We start from the raw sequence: 18846 nt of genomic DNA, 5'->3' as shown, positions 1-18846 counted from the left end.
TTCAATGAAATGGAGAAACCAATCTCCAACTATATATGGAAAGGAAAGAGGCATCACATGGCTAAAGCAATACTGAAGAACAACAAAGTAGCAGATTTCCTGATCTCAAAACATACTATACAGGTATACACTTAATGTCCAGGATACATTCTGTGAAATAGGACATTATGTGATTTGGATGTTACGTGATCACCATATTATATACAGGAGAAAGGTGTGCAAGATGGTCACCAGGCGGCCCAGGACCTGCACCGCCGCCCCCATGACAAGGAACTGCGTGAAAACTTTGGCTCCGTTGCTGCTAGTCCTGCATGGTTGCCACTCAGTCTTGGAGAGCCACACCCAGCCCCCTACCTACCGCTGCCTCATGCTTACCATCCAGCTTGCCACCTCCCAGCCCATCACACCACTGGCTCCCTTCCTTTCCTTCCTCCCTGCCTGCTTTCCCTGTCTCTTCCAATGGGCTTTAAGCTCTTCCAGCCTCATCCACCCTTCCTCTGCTTCTTCCTCCACCTCCTCCCCTGGATGCCTTTCCTGTTCCTCTTCCCACCACCTCCACAGCCCAGACCACTCGGTGGCCACCCCTACAGGAGGAGTCACAACCTTGGGCCTGGGCACCACATGCATGATGCCCAAACAATCCAATCGAAAAATGAGCAAAAAACATGAAAACACACTTCACCCTCAGCAGCTCCAGCAGCATCTGTGTGGTCCCTGCCTGAGGCAAGCGTGGTCTGACAAACAGCTGCAGATGATTGCGGGGGCCCCTCCTCCTGCTGCCCCAGGGCTGGGGCAGACATAGGACCTGGAGAGCTACTGAGAGACAGATCCGATCTCCATACTTCACAAAGTCTGTCTCCTGCATCTCCTTCCTCAACTGGGATTTCTTGATTCTATTATTACCTTATGGGACTATGGACATATATGCCATCGGACGTTGCCCAAACAGACATTATGCCATGCATAACTGTATAGCCACAGCAATCAAAGCAGCCTGGTACTGATTCAATGCCAGACATATAGACCAATGGAATAGAAATGAGAACCCATAAGTAAATCCATCCATCTATGGGCAGCTGATCTTCGACAAAGGGTCAAAGTCCATTCAACGGGGAAGAAACAGTCTCTTTAACAAATGGTACTGGCAAGACTGGATATCCATATGCAGAAAAATGAAGCTGGATCCATTTCTCATCCCATGTGCAAAAATTAACTCAAAATAGATCAAAGACCTAAATGTTAAAGCTAAAACTTTAAAGTTCCTGAAAGATAACATAGTATCTAAACCAGGGGACCTAACTTTTTGGCAAACATAGTCTACCAAACAAAACCAAAAATGCATGACTGAAAGAAGATAGATTAGATAACTGGGACCTCCTAAAAATTAAAAGACATTTTACCAAGAGAGTAAAAAGAGAGTCTGTAGTCTAGGAAGAAATCTTTGGCAACAACGTATCTGACAAGGGTCTAATCTCTGAAATATACAGAAAACTTCAACAACAAAAAGACAAACAAGCCAATCAAAAAATGAGCAAAAGACACAAAAACACACTTCACCAAAGAGGACATTCAGGCAGCCAACAAATACATGAAAAGATGCTTGCAATCATCAGCCATTAAACCTCCGCCCCCCAAAAAAACCCTGTTGCCATCTAGTCAATTCTAACTCACAGCCATTAGAAAGATCAAACTAAAACCACAATGAGATACCATCTCATCCCTGCAAAAATGATACTGACCAAAAAAACCAGAAAACAACAAATGCTGGCAAGGCTGTGGAGGGAATCAAACTCTTATACATTGCTGGTGGGATTGTAAAATGGTACAAACACTTTGGAAAACAGTATGGCACTTCCTCAAAAAGCTAGAAATATAAATACCTTATGATCCAGCAATTCCACTCTTAGGTATATATTCTAGAGATATAAGAGCAGTGACACAAATAGACACATGCACACCTATGTTCATTACAGCATTATTCACAATTGCAAAAAGATGATAGACAACCTAAGTGCCCGTCAACAGATGAATGGGTAAGCAAATTGTGTATACATACAATGAAATACTAAGCGACTATAAAGAACAATGAAGAGTCTGCAAAACATAACATGGATGAATCTGGAGGACATTATGCTGAGTGAAATAAGTCAACCACAAAAGGACAAATATGGTATGGTCTCACTTTTATAAAAAGTAAATACATATACACACAGAAAGCAGTATTCTTTGATGGTTACCAAGAATGGGAGGGTAAGGGAGGGGAATCACTTTCTAGATAGTAGACATTTGTTATCTTTGATACTGGGAAAGGCAATACCCGATATGGGTGAAGTCTGTACAACCTGTCCAAGGTAAATGAAGACACTAAGAAGTACCCAAAAATAAGAGACAATGTCGGTAAATGCTATAACACACAATTTTGCAACAATGGTAATAACAACCAAAAAAATATGTGTATGGTTATATAGATAAGTATGTATGCATGTATGTGTATAGGAAGGCACATATGAGTATCCCAAAAAACCCAGTGTGTGCAAATACAGGTGTATCTGTGGGCATACTTATGTGTGTAGGCACATGTTTATGTGTGCTGCAAATATATTCATATATTTAATAAACTGCATGGGGTCATAGTTACAGATACTTCCCAGACATAATCAAACAGCTTGAGGGACTGGTTTACCGGGTCTGAAGGCATGGGACCATAGTCTCATGGGACAACTCAGTCAATTGGCATAATATAGTTCATAATGATGATGTTCTACATCCTAGTTCGGTGAGTAATGTCTGAGGTTTTAAAAGCTTGTGAGTGGCCATCTAAGATAAGATTATTGGTATCTACCTATCTGGAACAAAAGATAATGAAGGAAACCAAAGACTCAAAAGAAGAAACTAGTCTACAGGACCAAAGACTCAAAAGGAGAAACTAGTCTACAGGACTAATAGCCCAAATGAACCACAGCCTCATCTAACCTGAGACTAGAAGAACTAAATGGTGCCTGGGTTACCACTACCGACTGTTCTGACCAGGGACACAACAGAAGGTCCCGGACAGAAAGGGACAAAAATGTAAAATAAAACTCAAATTCCTAAGAAAGGCCAGATTTACTGAACTGATAGAGACTAAAGCAACCTCTGAAACTACCACTCTAAGATACCCTTTGAACTTGGAACTGAAGCCATTCCCAATGGTCACCTTTCAGCCAAGTAATAGACTGGCTTATAAAATAAACAGCATCACCAGTGAATACTGTGCTCCCTTAAATAATCACCTACATAAGGTCAAACGGTCAACATTTACCCTAAAACAAAGACGAGAAGCTAAGAATACTAAATTAAGTGAAACAAAACAAGCAGAATGGAAATAATAAGAATGCTGACACATTGTGAAAAATGTAGCCAATGTCATGGAACAATTTGTATAAAAATTGTTAAATGGGAACCTAATTTGCTACGTAAAGCTTCACCTAAAACACAATGAAATATTAGATAAATAAACCTTATGGATCACAACAATAAAAAAAAAAAAGGAATGGATTATGACCTACCTGATTCATGGAACATCTTTCAATATGAGCAACTATAATTTCACCAGGAATTCTTACTAAGATATAAGAAGCCATACTATATAATGCTGCATTGTTTCCATCAAATGTAATAATGCTCAGTCCTGACAACATGGAACACCGACCTAGAAAAAAAAAAGTAGATTTAGTCTATTAACTATTTGTCTTTTTCTTAATAATTGTTCTCTTACAAAATCTTTTAAATTAGCCTCATTATGTTTGACAGAGAAGCAGTTTTAAAAGATACATACTGGAGCCAAAATCATAAATCAAAAGAAGAAAGCTCAACAACGAATTGCAACTTAATGAACTGATAGGTCCCCCCCCCCAAAAAAAAAATAGCTGATTAATAACTCATTGCCATGAAAGTAAGAAATACAAACTTACAAGGACATTCCCACTCAGGACAGCAGATATCACTGTTCACTTGAACAGGCCTTCCCCGGAACCCACAATCAGGCATTGCTATGTCCTTTGGACAATTAAGTGACCAGTTGTACAATTTCCATTCCATATCAAGGCAAATATATTGGCTACAATTATAAACAGGATCAAATTGTTGAGGCTGTTAATAAAAAAAAAAAAAAATTAGTTTATTTTCAATTTTCAACTAATTTTTCAATTAATTTCTTAACTTCACAATCATACTACATATAGTTCATTTCCTAACTACAAAAGCCTTTCTAAAATAAAGAATTAAAATCTCATTTCAACTTTGTGTTGATGTAACCTCCCTAAAATACTCAGTATGGACATAATTTAAGCTTTACCTTAACAGTGATTTCATATCAGAATTTCCCATATACGTAAACATGTCAACAAAATGAAGTCTTGTCCTAAATTCTCTAGATTTGCATTTTGCAAGCCAACTTATATAGTGGCAGCCAATATTTCATATTATGCTGTATACAGCTAGTATATGAATACAACTTCTGTTAATGCCAGTTCAAAAAACTGTAAAATAATACTACCCAAACATTTAATTAAAAATGTATATGAGAAATTACTGTTTGATAGCATCTGGATAGCATCATTATAAATTAATTATATAAAAAAAATTATATAGAAAGGTCAAAAAGACTTTTGATTTAAAATCCAGAAATAAATCCAAACATCAATGGTCAATTGATTTTTGACAAGGGAGCCGAATACATTCAATGGGAAAGGAGCAGTCTCTTCAACAAATGGTGCTGGCAAAACTGGATTATTACTTGCAGAAAAATAAAACAAGACACATACCTCATGCCATATACCAAAACTAATTCAAAATGAATCAAGGACCTAAATGTTAAATCTAAAGCCATAAAGTTCTTGGAATAAAATATAGGAGCAAATTTTTGGCACCTAACTTCTTTCAATGATAGATTATCAAGCATGGCCATGAATGCACGAGCAATAGAAAACAAAATAGATAACTAGAACCTCATAAAAGTTAAATACTTATGTTCATCAAAAGACTTTATCAAAAGACTAAAGAGACAACTAACAAGACCGTGAAAAAAACTGGGGAATGATACACCTGATAAGGGTCTAATATCTAAAATATATACAAAATTTCTAAAACTTAACAACAACAAGACAAATAACCAAATCAAAAACTGGACAAATGACATGAACAGACACTTCACAAAAGAGGATATTCAAATGGCCAAAAGATACATGAAAATATGCTCAACATCATTAGCCATCAGAGAAATGCAAATCAAAACCACAACGAGATACCATTTCACTTCCACTAGGATGGCTAAGATAAAACATTAAAAAAAAATAACAACAACAACAGAAAATAAGTAGTATTGGAAGGGATAAAGAGAAAATGGAACACTTATCCATTGTTGGTGGGAATGCAAAATGGTACAGCAGTTGTGGAAAACAGTCTGGTGGCTCCTCATAAAAACTAGAGCTGCTACATGACCCAGCAATTCCACTCCTCAGTATGTACCCTAGGGGTCTAATAGAAGTGTCACGAACAGACATATGCATACCTGGCTTCCAACAACAGCCTTCTGTTTCTATTATCTCTTTACATCCTATTCTCAACATAGCAGTTGAAATGATTCTGAAACATAAATCAGATCATGCAACCCCCCTGCTCAAAAATATCAAGTGTCTTCTAGTATCATTTGGAAAACAAAGCCACATATCTATAATGGTCAACAAGGCCTTATACTGTACTTTATTTCCTACTATTTTATTTCTCACTTACTTAACCCATTGTAGTCGAGCCGAATTCTGACTCATAGCGACCCTATAGGACAGAATAGAGCTGCTTCATAGGGTTTCCACGGCTGTAAATCTTTATGGAAGCAGACTGCCACATCTTTCTCCCAACAAAGCAGCTGGTAGGTTCAAGCAACCAACCTTTTGGTTAGCAGTCTAGCACTTAACCACTGTGCCACCACAGCTCCTTCTTACTTACTTACTGGCCTCTTTATTATTCCTTTACAATGTCAGGTATATGGAGCCCTGGTGGCATAGTAGTTAAGAGCTCAGCTGCTAACCCTAAGGTTCGCAGTTCAAATCCACCAGCCACTCCTTGGAAACTCTATGGGACAGTTCTACTCCGTCCTATAGGGTCTCTGTGAGTTGGAACTGACTCAACGGCACCTAATAACAACAACGTCTGGTATATTCTTGCCTCAAGGCCTTTGCATTTGCTGTTCCCTCTGCCTGCAACACTATTACCCCAGCTCTTGCCATGGTTCACTCTAAACTCTTTCAAGTCTTTGCTCTAAAGTCACTTTATCACTGAGGTCTTTCTAACCGTCTTATTGAAAATGGTTTTGTTTTGTTTTCATAACAACACCTTCTATCTAACATTTTATATAATGTAATAATTTATTTTGTTCACTAGATTTTCCAACAGAATGTAAACGCCACAAAAGCATGATTTTTTGCCTGTTTTTTCCATTGTTTTATTGCTGGTGCCTGAATAGTACCTGGCCAGAAAAGATGCTAAACGAATATTGGTTGAATAAATACTTGGTTTATCAGAAAGAATAGCATCTTTGGAGTAAGGAAATATATTCTCAAGTGTCAGCCAAGAAAGACAATTACTAGCTCAAAGGCCTAAAGACCTTACCTTTTTTGCTTTCCAATATATCTTTATCATCTTGCACAGCATATAGTAGCTGTTTAATGAATTTTATTTTGAATGCTTGACTTACAGACAAATCCACAATACATATCTCTTTATTAAAGAATCACACTTAAGACCACATTTGAATTTTATTTATTTTTTTAGTGTGGCCAGAATATAATTATAAGAAACATCTGAATCAGTTAAGAAAATATAACTGCTAAAACGTAATGCACATTACTTTTCTCACAGCAAAGATAGACGAGCAAGCACGCCAAAAGAAGCTCAGTAAAGCTTGGATAGTGATACAGAAGCTAAAGGAAATGACAAATAGCTGGAAGAAGTTACCCAGTCATACCTCACAATCCAAACCTGTTGTTGGTGTTAGCATATCCAACGAAGTAAAGTCTGGTGGACCTGTCAGAAATGAAGATGTCATCTCCATTAGTGATATGATAACAATCATACATGGAATTCATACGTGATGGAAACGGTGCCAAGAAATTGTACACAGATTACTTCAATTGTTGCTCACAAGGATCTTATGAAGCAGATACTTACACTATTGTCATTTTATAGATAAGGAAACTAAGGTGTTGAGAAGTAAGGTGGGTAAGTGGCAGAGGCAGAATTTGAACTCAGAAATTCTGATCCCACAGGCCTGGCTTTGAATCGCCATTCTATGAACACCTTCATTATTCTGGTATCAATACAATTGCCTGAACTGGTAAAAATATCAATGATATCACTACAAATTCCTCCGGAGTTAAAAATGCTAGCTTTGTTGCATTTTTAAAAGAAGTGAGGCTGCTTTCTTTCCCTCAGTGAATCTCTAGAATGTGTTCTTTAGAAGCAGACTAGATGGTGCCACGGACCACATGGAGACCCCAGTTGGTGGGTGTAGTGAAGGGGGGATCCCATGTGAAAGGAAAGATGTGCTTGATAAACATTTGTAAGGCAACTTCCAAAGCTTTTAGGTTGAAATTTTCACTAGCTGTAATGCAGTGTCATAATTAATACTGTTTTAAAATTACTGTATTAGTTTCCTATAGCTACTGTACCAAATTACTATAAACTTAGTGGCTTAAAGGCAATATTAATATATTATCTTGCAGTTATGGAAGTCAGAAGTCCTAAAAGTCAAGAAGTAAGCAGGGCATTTCTTCTGGGGGCTCTCGGGCAGAATACATTTCCTTGCCTTTTCTAGCATCTAGAGACCACCTGAATTCTTTGGCACATGGTGCCATCTTCAAATATGAGCATAGCATCTTCCTCCTTCCCTCTCTCTTGCTCTCTTCGTTTCTCCCTCCCATCTCTGCTTCCATCATCACTTTGCCTTCTGTGACTCTGACCCTACTGTCATTATAGACCCTTGAGATTACACTGGATCCACTTGGATAATCCGAGATTATCGACCCATCTCAAAATCCTTAATTTGTGATGAATCTGTGAAACATTTCACAACATGGAGGAATCTGGAAGGCATTATGCTGAGTGATATTAGTCAGTTGCAAAAGGACAAATACTGTATAAGACCACTATTATAAGAACTCAAGAAATAGGTTAAACAGAGAAGAAAATATTCTTTGATGGTTATGAGAAGGGGGAGGGAGGGAGGGTGGGAGAGGGGTATTCACTAGTTAGACAGTAGATAAGAACTACTTTAGGTGACAGGAAAGACAACACACAATACAGGTGAGGTCATCACAACTGGACTAAACCAAAAGCAAAGAAGTTTCCTGAATAAACTGAATGCTTCGAGGCCAGCATAGCAGAGACAGGGGTTTGGGGACCATGGTTTCAGGGGACATCTAAGTCAACTGGCATAATAAAAACTATTCAGAAAACATTCTGCATCCCACTTTAGAGAGTGGCGTCTGGGGTCTTTAACGCTAGCAAGTAGCCATCTAAGATGCATCAATTGGTCTCAACCCACCTGGATCAAAGGAGAATGAAGAACACCAAGGACACAAGGTAATTACGAACCCAAGAGACAGAAAGGGCCACATAAACAAGAGACTACATCAGCCTGAGACCAGAAGAGCTAGATGGTACCCGGCTACAACCAATGACTGCCCTGACAAGGAACAAAACAGAGAACCTCTAACGCAGCAGGAGAGCAGTGGGATGCAGACCCCAAATTCCCGTAAAAAGACCAGACTTAATGGTCGACTGAGGCTAGAAGGACCCCGGTGGTCATGGCCCCCAGACCTTCTGTTGGCCCAGGACAGGAACCATTCCCAAAGCCAACTCTTCAGACACAGATTGGACTGGACAATGGGTTGGAGAAGGATGCTGGTGAGGAGTGAGCTTGGATCAGGTGGACACTTCAGAATATGTTGGCATCTCCTCCCTGGAGGGGAGATGAGAGGGTAGAGGGGGTTAGAAGCTGGCGAAATGGACACAAAAAGAGAGAGTGGAGGGAGGGAGCGTGCTGTCTCATTAGGGGGAGAGCAATTGGGAGTATGTAGCAAGGTGTATGTAAGTTTTTGTGTGAGAGACTGACTTGATTTGTAAACTTTCACTTAAAGTTTACAAATCAATCAATACGAAGAAAAAAAATATTAAAAAAAAAATCCTTAATTACATCTGCCAAATCCCTTTTGCCATGTCAGGTAACATATTTGCAGGTTCTAGGGATTAGGATGAGGACATCTTTGGAGGACCATTATTCAGCCTACTACAATGACATAAAAGAATATTTACTTTTTTAGTTAAACAAATCTACAAATAACATTGATTTTTTACTTATTTTATAAATTCAAGCTTTCTGAACAGATAAAGAACAAAAACAACCATTCCAAGATCATATGAACAGTGTTCTTGATGTATTAAATGTTGCGTCTTCTAGAGAATCTAATGTTTAACACAGACTTAAGTATTTCATTTCCATCACCATGAATTTTTAAGCAAAAGAAAAGGAGGCAAAGAACTAACCCAATACAAATACAGAGTCATGGAAAATTCTAAAGGGTGGGAGGCTGGGTAGTCTCAACAGTGAAGGAGCTCGTTGTTTTCCAAAACCATCAAAATGTATTAGCACTGTCTGGGTGTAGAATTATAATACTCAAGAATTATCTCAACATCTGGTATAGAATTTTACTCCTATGTATTCCTCACCAAAGTGTTCAATTTATTTTCCTCTAACATTCATAAGTCAATAGGAGAATCCAACTCAATATTTAGGAATTCATTCTGCAACAACTTGACTGGGAAAATCAGAGCTAAATGGAAAAGAAAAAGTGTTACTTTTCTCTAAGGAAAGTAGATTGATTAGAATATATTACAGTAGTATGTCTATGAGGAAGGATGGTGCATTAATACATTGATTTGTGTTTTGTTCTTGGTGCTATAGATTTATTTAATTTCAGGAGAATGGTTATAATCCCTGGGCTCTGGTTTTTATAAATGGTATTTTTGTTGCAGAAAAGTTGATGGTCATTCAACGACAGCAACCCCATCTCATCCCTGGTTTTTTTTTTCCCCCCCTTTCCTTTTTTTTTTTTTAATGAGGCTCAGATAGGATTGGCTGTATGGTAAAGTAAGGAGAAGATGCGAAACAGGAAGTCAATACAAAAACCATGGGCAATTTGGGTTTAGAAAATAAGTATATTATTTCTGGAATGAAACTGAAACATCTTTTTTATAGAAGACCAGCAGCTACCTGGCCCAATTGTAGTTACTAAGCTGAAACCTCAGTAGGTGAGAGCTCAGTGCAATTCCTTTTCTTTAACATCTTTATTGAGATATAAGTCACATGCCATAAAATTCATCCATTTCAATTGTAAAATTCAATAGTTTTAGTACATTCACAGGGTTGTGTAACCATCACCACAACCTAAGTGTAGGTCATTTTCATTACCCTCCCCGCCCCCAACCCTATGCCTGTTAGCAGTCACCACGCATTCCACATTCCCCCTGACTTCTATCTAACCTTGTTAGTCGTTGTTGTTGTTAGGTATCGTCGAGTGGATTCCGACTCATAGCGACTCTATGTACAAAAGAATGAAACACTGCCCAGTCCTGTGCCATCCTCACAATTGTTACTATGCTTGAGCCCATTGTTGCAACCACTGTATCAGTCCATCTCATTGAGGGTCTTCCTCTTTTTCGCTGACTTTACCAAGCATGATGTCCTTCTCCAGGGGCTGATCCCTCCTGAGGGCATGTCCAAAGTATGTCAGACATAGTCTCACCATCCTTGCTTCTAAGGAGCATTCTGGTTGTACTTCTTCCAAGACAGATTTGTACCTTCTTTTGGCAGCCCATGATATGGTCAATATTCTTTGCCAACACCACAATTCAAAGGCATCAATTCTTCTTCACACTTCCTTATTCATTGTCCAGCTTTCACATGCATATGAGGCAATTGAAAACAGCATGGCTTGGGTCGGGTGCACCTTAGTCCTCAAGGTGACAAAACACTTTAAAGAGGTTTTTTGCAGCCAATTTGCCCAATGCAATGCGTCTTTTGATTTCTTGACTGCTACTTCCGTGGGTGTTGATTGTGAATCCAAGCAAAATGAAATCCTTGACAACCTCAGTCTTTTCTCCATTTCTCATGATGTTGCTTATTGGTCCAGTTGTGAGGACTTTTGTTTTCTTTATGTTGAAGTGTAATCCAGACTGAAGGCTGTGGTCTTTGATCTTCATCAGTAAGTGCTTCAAGTCCTCTTCACTTTCAAAAAGCAAAGTTGTGTCATCTGCATATCGCAGGTTGTTAATGAATCTTCCTCCAAACCTGATGCCCCATTCTTCTTCACATAGTCCAGCTTCTCAGATTATTGTACAGATTGAATAGGTACAGTAAAAGGATACAGCCCTGACGCACACCTTTCCTGACTTTAAACCACGCAGTATCCCCTTGTTCTGTTCGAACAACTGCCTCTTGATCTGTGTCTGGTTCCTCACGAGCACAATTATTAAGTGTTCTGGAATTCCCATTCTTCACAACGTTATCTGTAATTTGTTATGATCCACACAGTCAAATGCCTTAGCATTAGCACAGTCAATAAAACACAGGCAAACATCTTTCTGGTATTTTCTGCTTTCAGCCAGGATCCATCTGACATCAGCAATGACATCCCTGGCTCCACATCCTCTTCTAAAAAAAAAAAACCTGGCTTGAATTTCTGGCAGTTCCCTGTCGATATACTGCTGCAGCCACTTTTGAATGATCATCAGAATTTTGTTGGCATGTGATACTACTGATATTGTTCTATAATTTTTGCATTTGGTTAGATCACGTTCCTTGGGATTAGGCATAAATATGGATCTCTTCTAGTCAGTTGGCCAGGTAGGTGTCTTCTAAATTTCTTGGCATAAATAAATGAGCACTTCCAGTCCTGCATCCATTTGTTGAAACATCTCAATTGGTACTCCGTCAATTCCCAGAGTCTTGTTTTTTGCCAATGCCTTCAAGTGAAGCTTGGACTTCTTCCTTCAGTGCCGTTGGTTCTTGATCATATGTTACCTCCTGAAATGGTTGAACATAGACCAATTCTTTTTGGTATAGTGGCTCTATGTATTCTTTACATCTTGTTTTGATGTTTCCTGCGTCGTTTAAAATTTTCCCTGTAGAATCCTTCAGTATTACAACTCAAGGCTTGACTTTTTTCTTCAGTTCTTTCAGCTTAAGAAACTCTGAGCGTGTTCTTCGCTTTTGGTTTTTTATCTCAAGGTCTTTGCACATGTCATCATAATACTTTACTTTGTCTTCGAGAGCCATCCTTTGAAATCTTCTGTTTAGCTCTTTTACTTCATCATTTTTTCCATTTGCTTTAGCTACTGGACATTCAAGAGCAAGTTTCAGAGCCTCTTTTGACATCCACTTAGGTCTTTTCTTTCTTTCTCTCCTGTCTTTTTAATGACTTCTTGCTTTCTTCATGTATGATGTCCTTGATGTCATTCCACAACTCTAAGCTAGGAAACCACTAATCTACTTTCTGTCTCCATGATTTGACTGTTCTGGATATTTCATATAATGGAATCATACAATATGAGTTCTTTTGTGACTTACTTCTTTCCTTTAACATAACATTTTCAAGGGTCATCCATGTTGTAGCATGTATCACTATGTCATTTCACGGCCAAATAACGTTCTACTGTATGTCCATACAATATTTTCTCTATTCATTCATCAGGTGATGGGCATTTGGGTTGTTTTCACTTTTGGCTAAAATGAATAATGATGCTTTGAACATCCATGTACAGAATTTTGTGTTTATGTATGTTTTCATTTTTCTTCGATATACCCATGAGTGGAATTTTGATGAGCCATATGGTAATTCTATGCTATGTTAAACATTTTGAGGAACTGCCAAATTGTTTCCAAAGTGTTTGCACTATTTTAAATTCCCACCAGCAATGAATAGGGAGTCGAGTTTCTCCACATCCTCACCAACACTTGTTATTATCTGTCTTTCATTACTGACCCGTTGCCATAGAGTGGATTCTGACTCATATCTCCCCTATAGGACACAGAAGAACTACCCATAGAGCTTCCAAGGAGCACCTGGTGAATTCAAACTGTCAACCTTTTGGTTAGCAGCCGTAGCTATTAACCACTACACCACCAGGTTTCATTTTCATTATTAGTGCCATCCTAATGAGTGTGAAATGGTATCTTATTGTAGTTTTAATTTGCATTTTTCTAATGATTAATGATGTCCAGCATTTTTCTTTTGCTTTGTATGTCTTGCTTGGAGAAATATCTGTTCAGATCCTTCACCCATTTTTTAATTGTGTTACTTATCTTTTGACTATTGCATTGTAAGTGTTCTTAATATATGCTGGATGTGTCTCTTATCAGGTATGTGACTTCAATTTTTTTTCCCCCAATTCAGTGGGTTGTCTTTTTACTTGCTTATTGTTCTCCTTTGTAGCACAATTTTTTTAATTTTGGTGAAGTCCAATTTTTTTGTTGTTGTTTCTTGTACTTTAGGTGTTATATTTAAGAACCATTGCCTAATTCAGCACCACAAAGAGTTTTATAGCTTTAGCTCTTCAATTTCAGTCTTTGATCCATTTTTAGATAAATTTTGTACATGGTTTGAGACAGGGGTCCAGCTTCATTCTTTTGCATGTAGATATCCAATTGTCCCAATATCATTTGTTGAAAAGACTATTCTTTCACCATTGAGTTGTCATGGCATTCTTTTCAAAAATCAATTCAAAATGTATGGGTTTATTTATGGACTCTCAATACTATCCCATTGATCTAATGTTTATCCTTATGTCTTTGTCACACTGTCTTGATTACCTTAGATTTGTTGTAAGTTTTGAGATTAGAAAGTGTGAGTCCTTCACCTTTGTTTTGGGGGTTTTTTGTTTGTTTTTGTTTTGTTTTTCAAATTGTTTTGGCTATTCTGGGCCCCTTGCATTTTCATATGAATTTTAGGGTCATCTTGTCAATTTCTACAAAGAAGTTGGCTGGGATTTTGATAGAGATTGCATTGAATCAGTCGATCAATTTTGGGAGTACTTCCATTTTAATAGCACTAAGTCTTCCAGTTCATTAGCAAGTGATGTTTTTCCATTTATTTTGATTTTCTTAATTCTTTCAATAATGTCTTGCAGTTTTCATGGAAGTCTTACTCTTCTTTTGATAAATTTATTCCTAAGTATTTTATTCTTTTCTATGCTGCTGTAAATAGAATCATTCTCTTAATTTCATTTTGTGGACTGTTCAATATTGAAATACAATTAATTTTTGTATATTTATCTTGTATTCTGTTGCCTTGCTGAATTCATTTATTAGTTATAATAGGCTTTACCAGCTTTCTTAGGATATTATATATACAAGATCATGTCATCTGAAAATAGAAATAGTTTTACTTTCAGAATAGTTTTCTTACCACTAAGAGTCACAGAGTATAGTCCATGTATTCTACCTATGTAAAGTGGTGGTTCAAATAATTTTAGATGTCAAGGTATATGTTGAATATTGATTTGTGGGATGTTAGGGAACTGAAAACAGATAGCAGTACTTAGAAAAATTAATAGTCTATGCCCTGGAGGTTAGGATGTGCAGTCCTGTTCACAGACTTATTCCCTCCATAGATTAAAAGATGTAGGAAAAGTACCTTAGCCCTCCTCCCCCAAAATATGTCTTAAACCATTGTAAACTCACTGATGATTAAAATTCCACAAGACAAAAAACATTACTTAGTCTATAAGAAGGATAATGATAATACTTCTCTCATAGGATTCTTATGAGTACCGAAGGATACAAAGTATAGAAAGTTCTTAGTTCAATGCCTGGCAGATACAAAAAAAAAACAATAAATAGTGGTTAAGAGCTTGGCAGCTAACAAAAAGGTCAGCAGTTTGAGTCCACCAGCCACTCCTTGGAAACCCCATGTGGCAGTTCTACTTTGTCCTTTAGGGTTGCTATAAGTCAGAATGGACTCAACAATAGAAGAACGTAGCATCAAGATTGGAGAAAGACTCATTAACAACCTGCAATATGCACATGACACAACTTTGCTTGCTGCAAGTAAAAAAGACTTGAAGCACTTGCTGATGAAGATCAAAGACTATAGCCCTCAGTATAGATTACACTGCAACATAAAAAAAGCAAAAATCCTCACGACTGGACCAATAAGCAGTATCATGATTAAAAAAAAGAAAAGACTGAAGTTGTCAAGGATTTCATTTTACTTGGATCCACAATCAACACCCACGGAAGCAGCGGTCAAGGTATCAAACAATATATTGTACTGGACAAATCTGATGCAAAAGGCCTTTTTAAAGTGTTAAAAAGCAAAGATGTCACTTTGAGGACTAAGGTGTACTTGATCCAAGCCATGGTATTTTTAATCATCTCATATGCATGAGAAAGTTGGACAATGAATAAGAAACACCAAAGAAGAAGAACTGATGCATGAGAACTACCCTGTTGGCGAAGAATATTGAATATACCATGGACTGCCAGAAGAACAAGCAAATCTGCCTTGGAAGAAGTACTGCCAAAATGCTCCTTAGAAGCAAGGATGGCTAGACTTTGTCTCATGTACTTTGTACATGTTGTCAGGAGGGACCTGTCCCTGAAGAGGGACATCACGCTTAGTAGAAGGTCAGCAAAAAAGAGGAAGACCCGCAACAAGATGGATTGACACAGCAGCTACAACAATTGGCTCAAACACAGCAAGGACTGTGAGGAGGGCAGTGTTTCATTCTGTTGTACACAGGGTCACTATGAGTCGGAACTGACTCAACACCTAACAATAACAGCGATAAGAATAGTGGTAATAGTGATGGTTGTAGTGAGGTTGTTATTTCTGAAGATGTCAAAGGACTCATTAAAACCTTTCGATGAGTACTCCATTGTCTTCAGAAAAAAAATCCAAATTTCTTGCCATGGACCTTCTGTGATCTGGCCCCCATAATCTCCTCCATCTCATCTCTTGGCACAATTTCCCTCCCATTGCATGCGCAAGACATACTAACCTGCTCAAAGTCCCAACGTGTGACATGTACTGCCTTACTTCTAGGCCTTTACACATGCTATCCCTTCTAGCTGGATCATACTTCCTCCCTTTCTTACCCTACCCAACTCCTATCTTCTGTGACCCTTCTGAGACTCTACTTCTAAAATAAGTATAATGCCCCTCCTGAGTGCTGCTTATATTTACTATTATTATAATATCACAATAGCCTATGGACTACTAGCTGTTTTAGGGTAGAGGCTGTGAATTATTTACCTTAAACTCCTTCCTTCCTCCCCCTCCTAGCGCCAGGACAGTGCCTTGCAGATTTGGCACACAAATAAATTAGCTTGTCAAATAAATCAAAAGAATTTATCTAAATTGAATCTATGGAAAAGTAATGCATTAAGTTTATCCAGTCACTGTGGATGGATTTATTAGATTCTTTCCTAAAAGCAAGTTTTATAGTGAGATAGAAAAGGGAGGATGTGAGCCCAGAATGTCTCCTCGCAACCATGGGACAGAAAAGAACACAGGAATGGGAATGGAGACACTAAAGAAAAAGTTCATTTGCATCAACATCTCATTTACAGCCAACTCAACTGCTGCAAAAATTTAAGAAGACTTTGTTGTTGTTAGCTGTCATTGAATGGACCCTGACACATGGTGACTCCATGAACAATGGAACAAAACACTGCTTGATACAATAGGCTGCTGATCTGACAATGTTCTGTTGTGATCCATAGGGTTTCTTTGTCTGATTTTCAAAGAAGTAGATTGCCAGTACTTTCTTCCTAGTCAGTATTAGTCTGAAAACTCCACTGAAATCCGTTCGGCATCATAGCAACACACATAGACAGACAGGCAGTGACTGCCCGAAATTCTAGGCAAAAATGTGAGGGAAATCCTATTTATGCATACTACATCAAATAGAGAAAGGGGTGGGCCACATGCAGAAACCTTTCAAAAAATGAGGCATGCTGAACCAGTGAACAGCTCCTTAATGAAGAAAAAGTAAGTGCTGGATTTTCTAGTCGATGAGATAATACTAATAACAGTAGCTGTTACAAGTGTTCCAAGACTTAAACTACATAATACTAACTTTAAAATTGTAACAATACCTATAAACATGGGTTGTACAGATGGCTTACCTGGTGGTGGACTAGTAGGTGTCATTAATGCTGGTTCTGTGGGAGGTATGCCTACAAAGAAACAAAGATTCTTTTCCTTAAACTGTATTTGTTTAAAGTAAAGCCCACATAGTTGATATAGGAATCTTTAGGTTAAAGGGAAATAATGCTTTGGGACAGAGAAAGCAGGAGGGATGTTAGAGGCAAGATGAAAATGATTTGGAGAGTAATTAGGAACAAATAACTATGGAAGGAATATTGAAGAAGAATCTTATAAGTTTATTGTCTGTCTAAAAATTCTGTTCTCTATCTCTTGCCATCATAGAGAAATAATATTCAAGTGTTTCACTTCTCAGAACAAATGAAGACAGTTCACACTTACAGTCTCCTGGATAAACACATTTGAGAGTGATCTCATCAAGGATCATATTCTTAGGGCAGTAGGGCAAGCATCCTTCAACCCTTTATATGAAACAAGAAGGAAAACAAAATCAAAAAAAGTTTGAAATTAAAAAAAAACCTTCATTTAACTTACGCAACTAAGATATTATGAAATTCTTGTATCCCCCTTCTCGAGCACCAACTGCTCTATTTGTTACCACTTCATCATACTATCTTATGAAATCACAAGATAACTGATGATAAAAGCATATTATCAATGATTAAGGCAGATTTGAACACAGAATATTCAAAAGATATGCTTGGGGTCCACTAACACCATTTTATATAAATTAGTGAAGATACTAAAAAATAATTTATTGGGATTTTAGCCTATATTTGGTCTACTGTTTCTGTCCACTCTTACACTCCCCCACTTCCAAGCAGATAGGCAGGTTTTTTTAAATATTCTTGATTAAAGGATGTTTATAGGACAAAAACAGCATCTTCGGTGGCTCTCCATGGCTATTATAAAATTCTAAAGTTATTGAAAAGATATTAGAGGCTCTGGGTGGAAGAAATGGGAGTGAGGGATGGTTACAGGTCTTTGAAAACAGAGAAGAGGGGCAGAGGACACAGCTCCCAAGAGCAGCAAAGACTGTGCCCAGATTTCTGGCAGTACCTGGGAGAAGAAGGTTGCATATGAGTCTGAGGAGACCAGGTGTTAAGATCCAGGGAGTCCGGTCCTGGTAAGGATGTACAGCCCTTGTATGTGACACAGAAGCTAAGCAAGAGTGCCAAATTTCAAGATGACAGGAGCTTGGGCATTGTGGGCCAAAGATAGGAGGAACCATTGTGAATGCATTTCCTCTAAGAGAATGAAGTCAGGAAAATGACTGAGATTAAATTTTTTTTCAAGTGCAAATGGGGCTCAGAGTTCAATTTTGTCTGGTTTGAAGGAAATAAATGCAATCCTTTATATACCAAACCAAACCCATTGCCATCGAATTGATTCCAACTCATAGTGATCCTGTAGGACAGAGTAGAACTGCCCCATAGGGTTTCCAAGATTGTAATCTTTACAGAAGCAGATTGCCACATCTTTTCCCCATGCAGCGGCTGGTGGGTTCAAACCTCCGGCCTTTCAGTCAGCAGCCAAATGCTTAACTACTGCACCACCAGGTCTCCTTCCTTGATGTACAACCAACTCTAATTATTAGATTCATACGTTCTACAGAGAATTAATGCAAATATTGTCATGAAAA

At 38.0% G+C, this 18846-nt stretch overlaps 1 protein-coding gene across 1 annotated transcript in view; it reads right to left on the bottom strand.

Annotated features, from left to right (window-relative positions):
• The window catches only part of OTOGL (otogelin like), a 344392-nt gene that overhangs the window by 44909 nt on the left and 280637 nt on the right, over positions 1 to 18846 (bottom strand). The window contains exons 37-41 of the mRNA XM_049884965.1: positions 17586 to 17665; positions 17195 to 17275; positions 7004 to 7062; positions 3954 to 4131; positions 3549 to 3691 (exon numbers count right to left, since the gene is read on the bottom strand). Coding sequence (XP_049740922.1) covers positions 3549 to 3691; positions 3954 to 4131; positions 7004 to 7062; positions 17195 to 17275; positions 17586 to 17665 — 541 coding nt within the window. The remainder of the gene's footprint in view (positions 1 to 3548; positions 3692 to 3953; positions 4132 to 7003; positions 7063 to 17194; positions 17276 to 17585; positions 17666 to 18846) is intronic.

This window comes from Elephas maximus, chromosome 4 (assembly GCF_024166365.1).
Source record: "Elephas maximus indicus isolate mEleMax1 chromosome 4, mEleMax1 primary haplotype, whole genome shotgun sequence".
Classification (NCBI taxonomy): domain Eukaryota; kingdom Metazoa; phylum Chordata; class Mammalia; order Proboscidea; family Elephantidae; genus Elephas; species Elephas maximus.
Note: the sequence above shows the minus strand (reverse complement) of the source record. Positions and strands in the feature narration are given on the sequence as shown.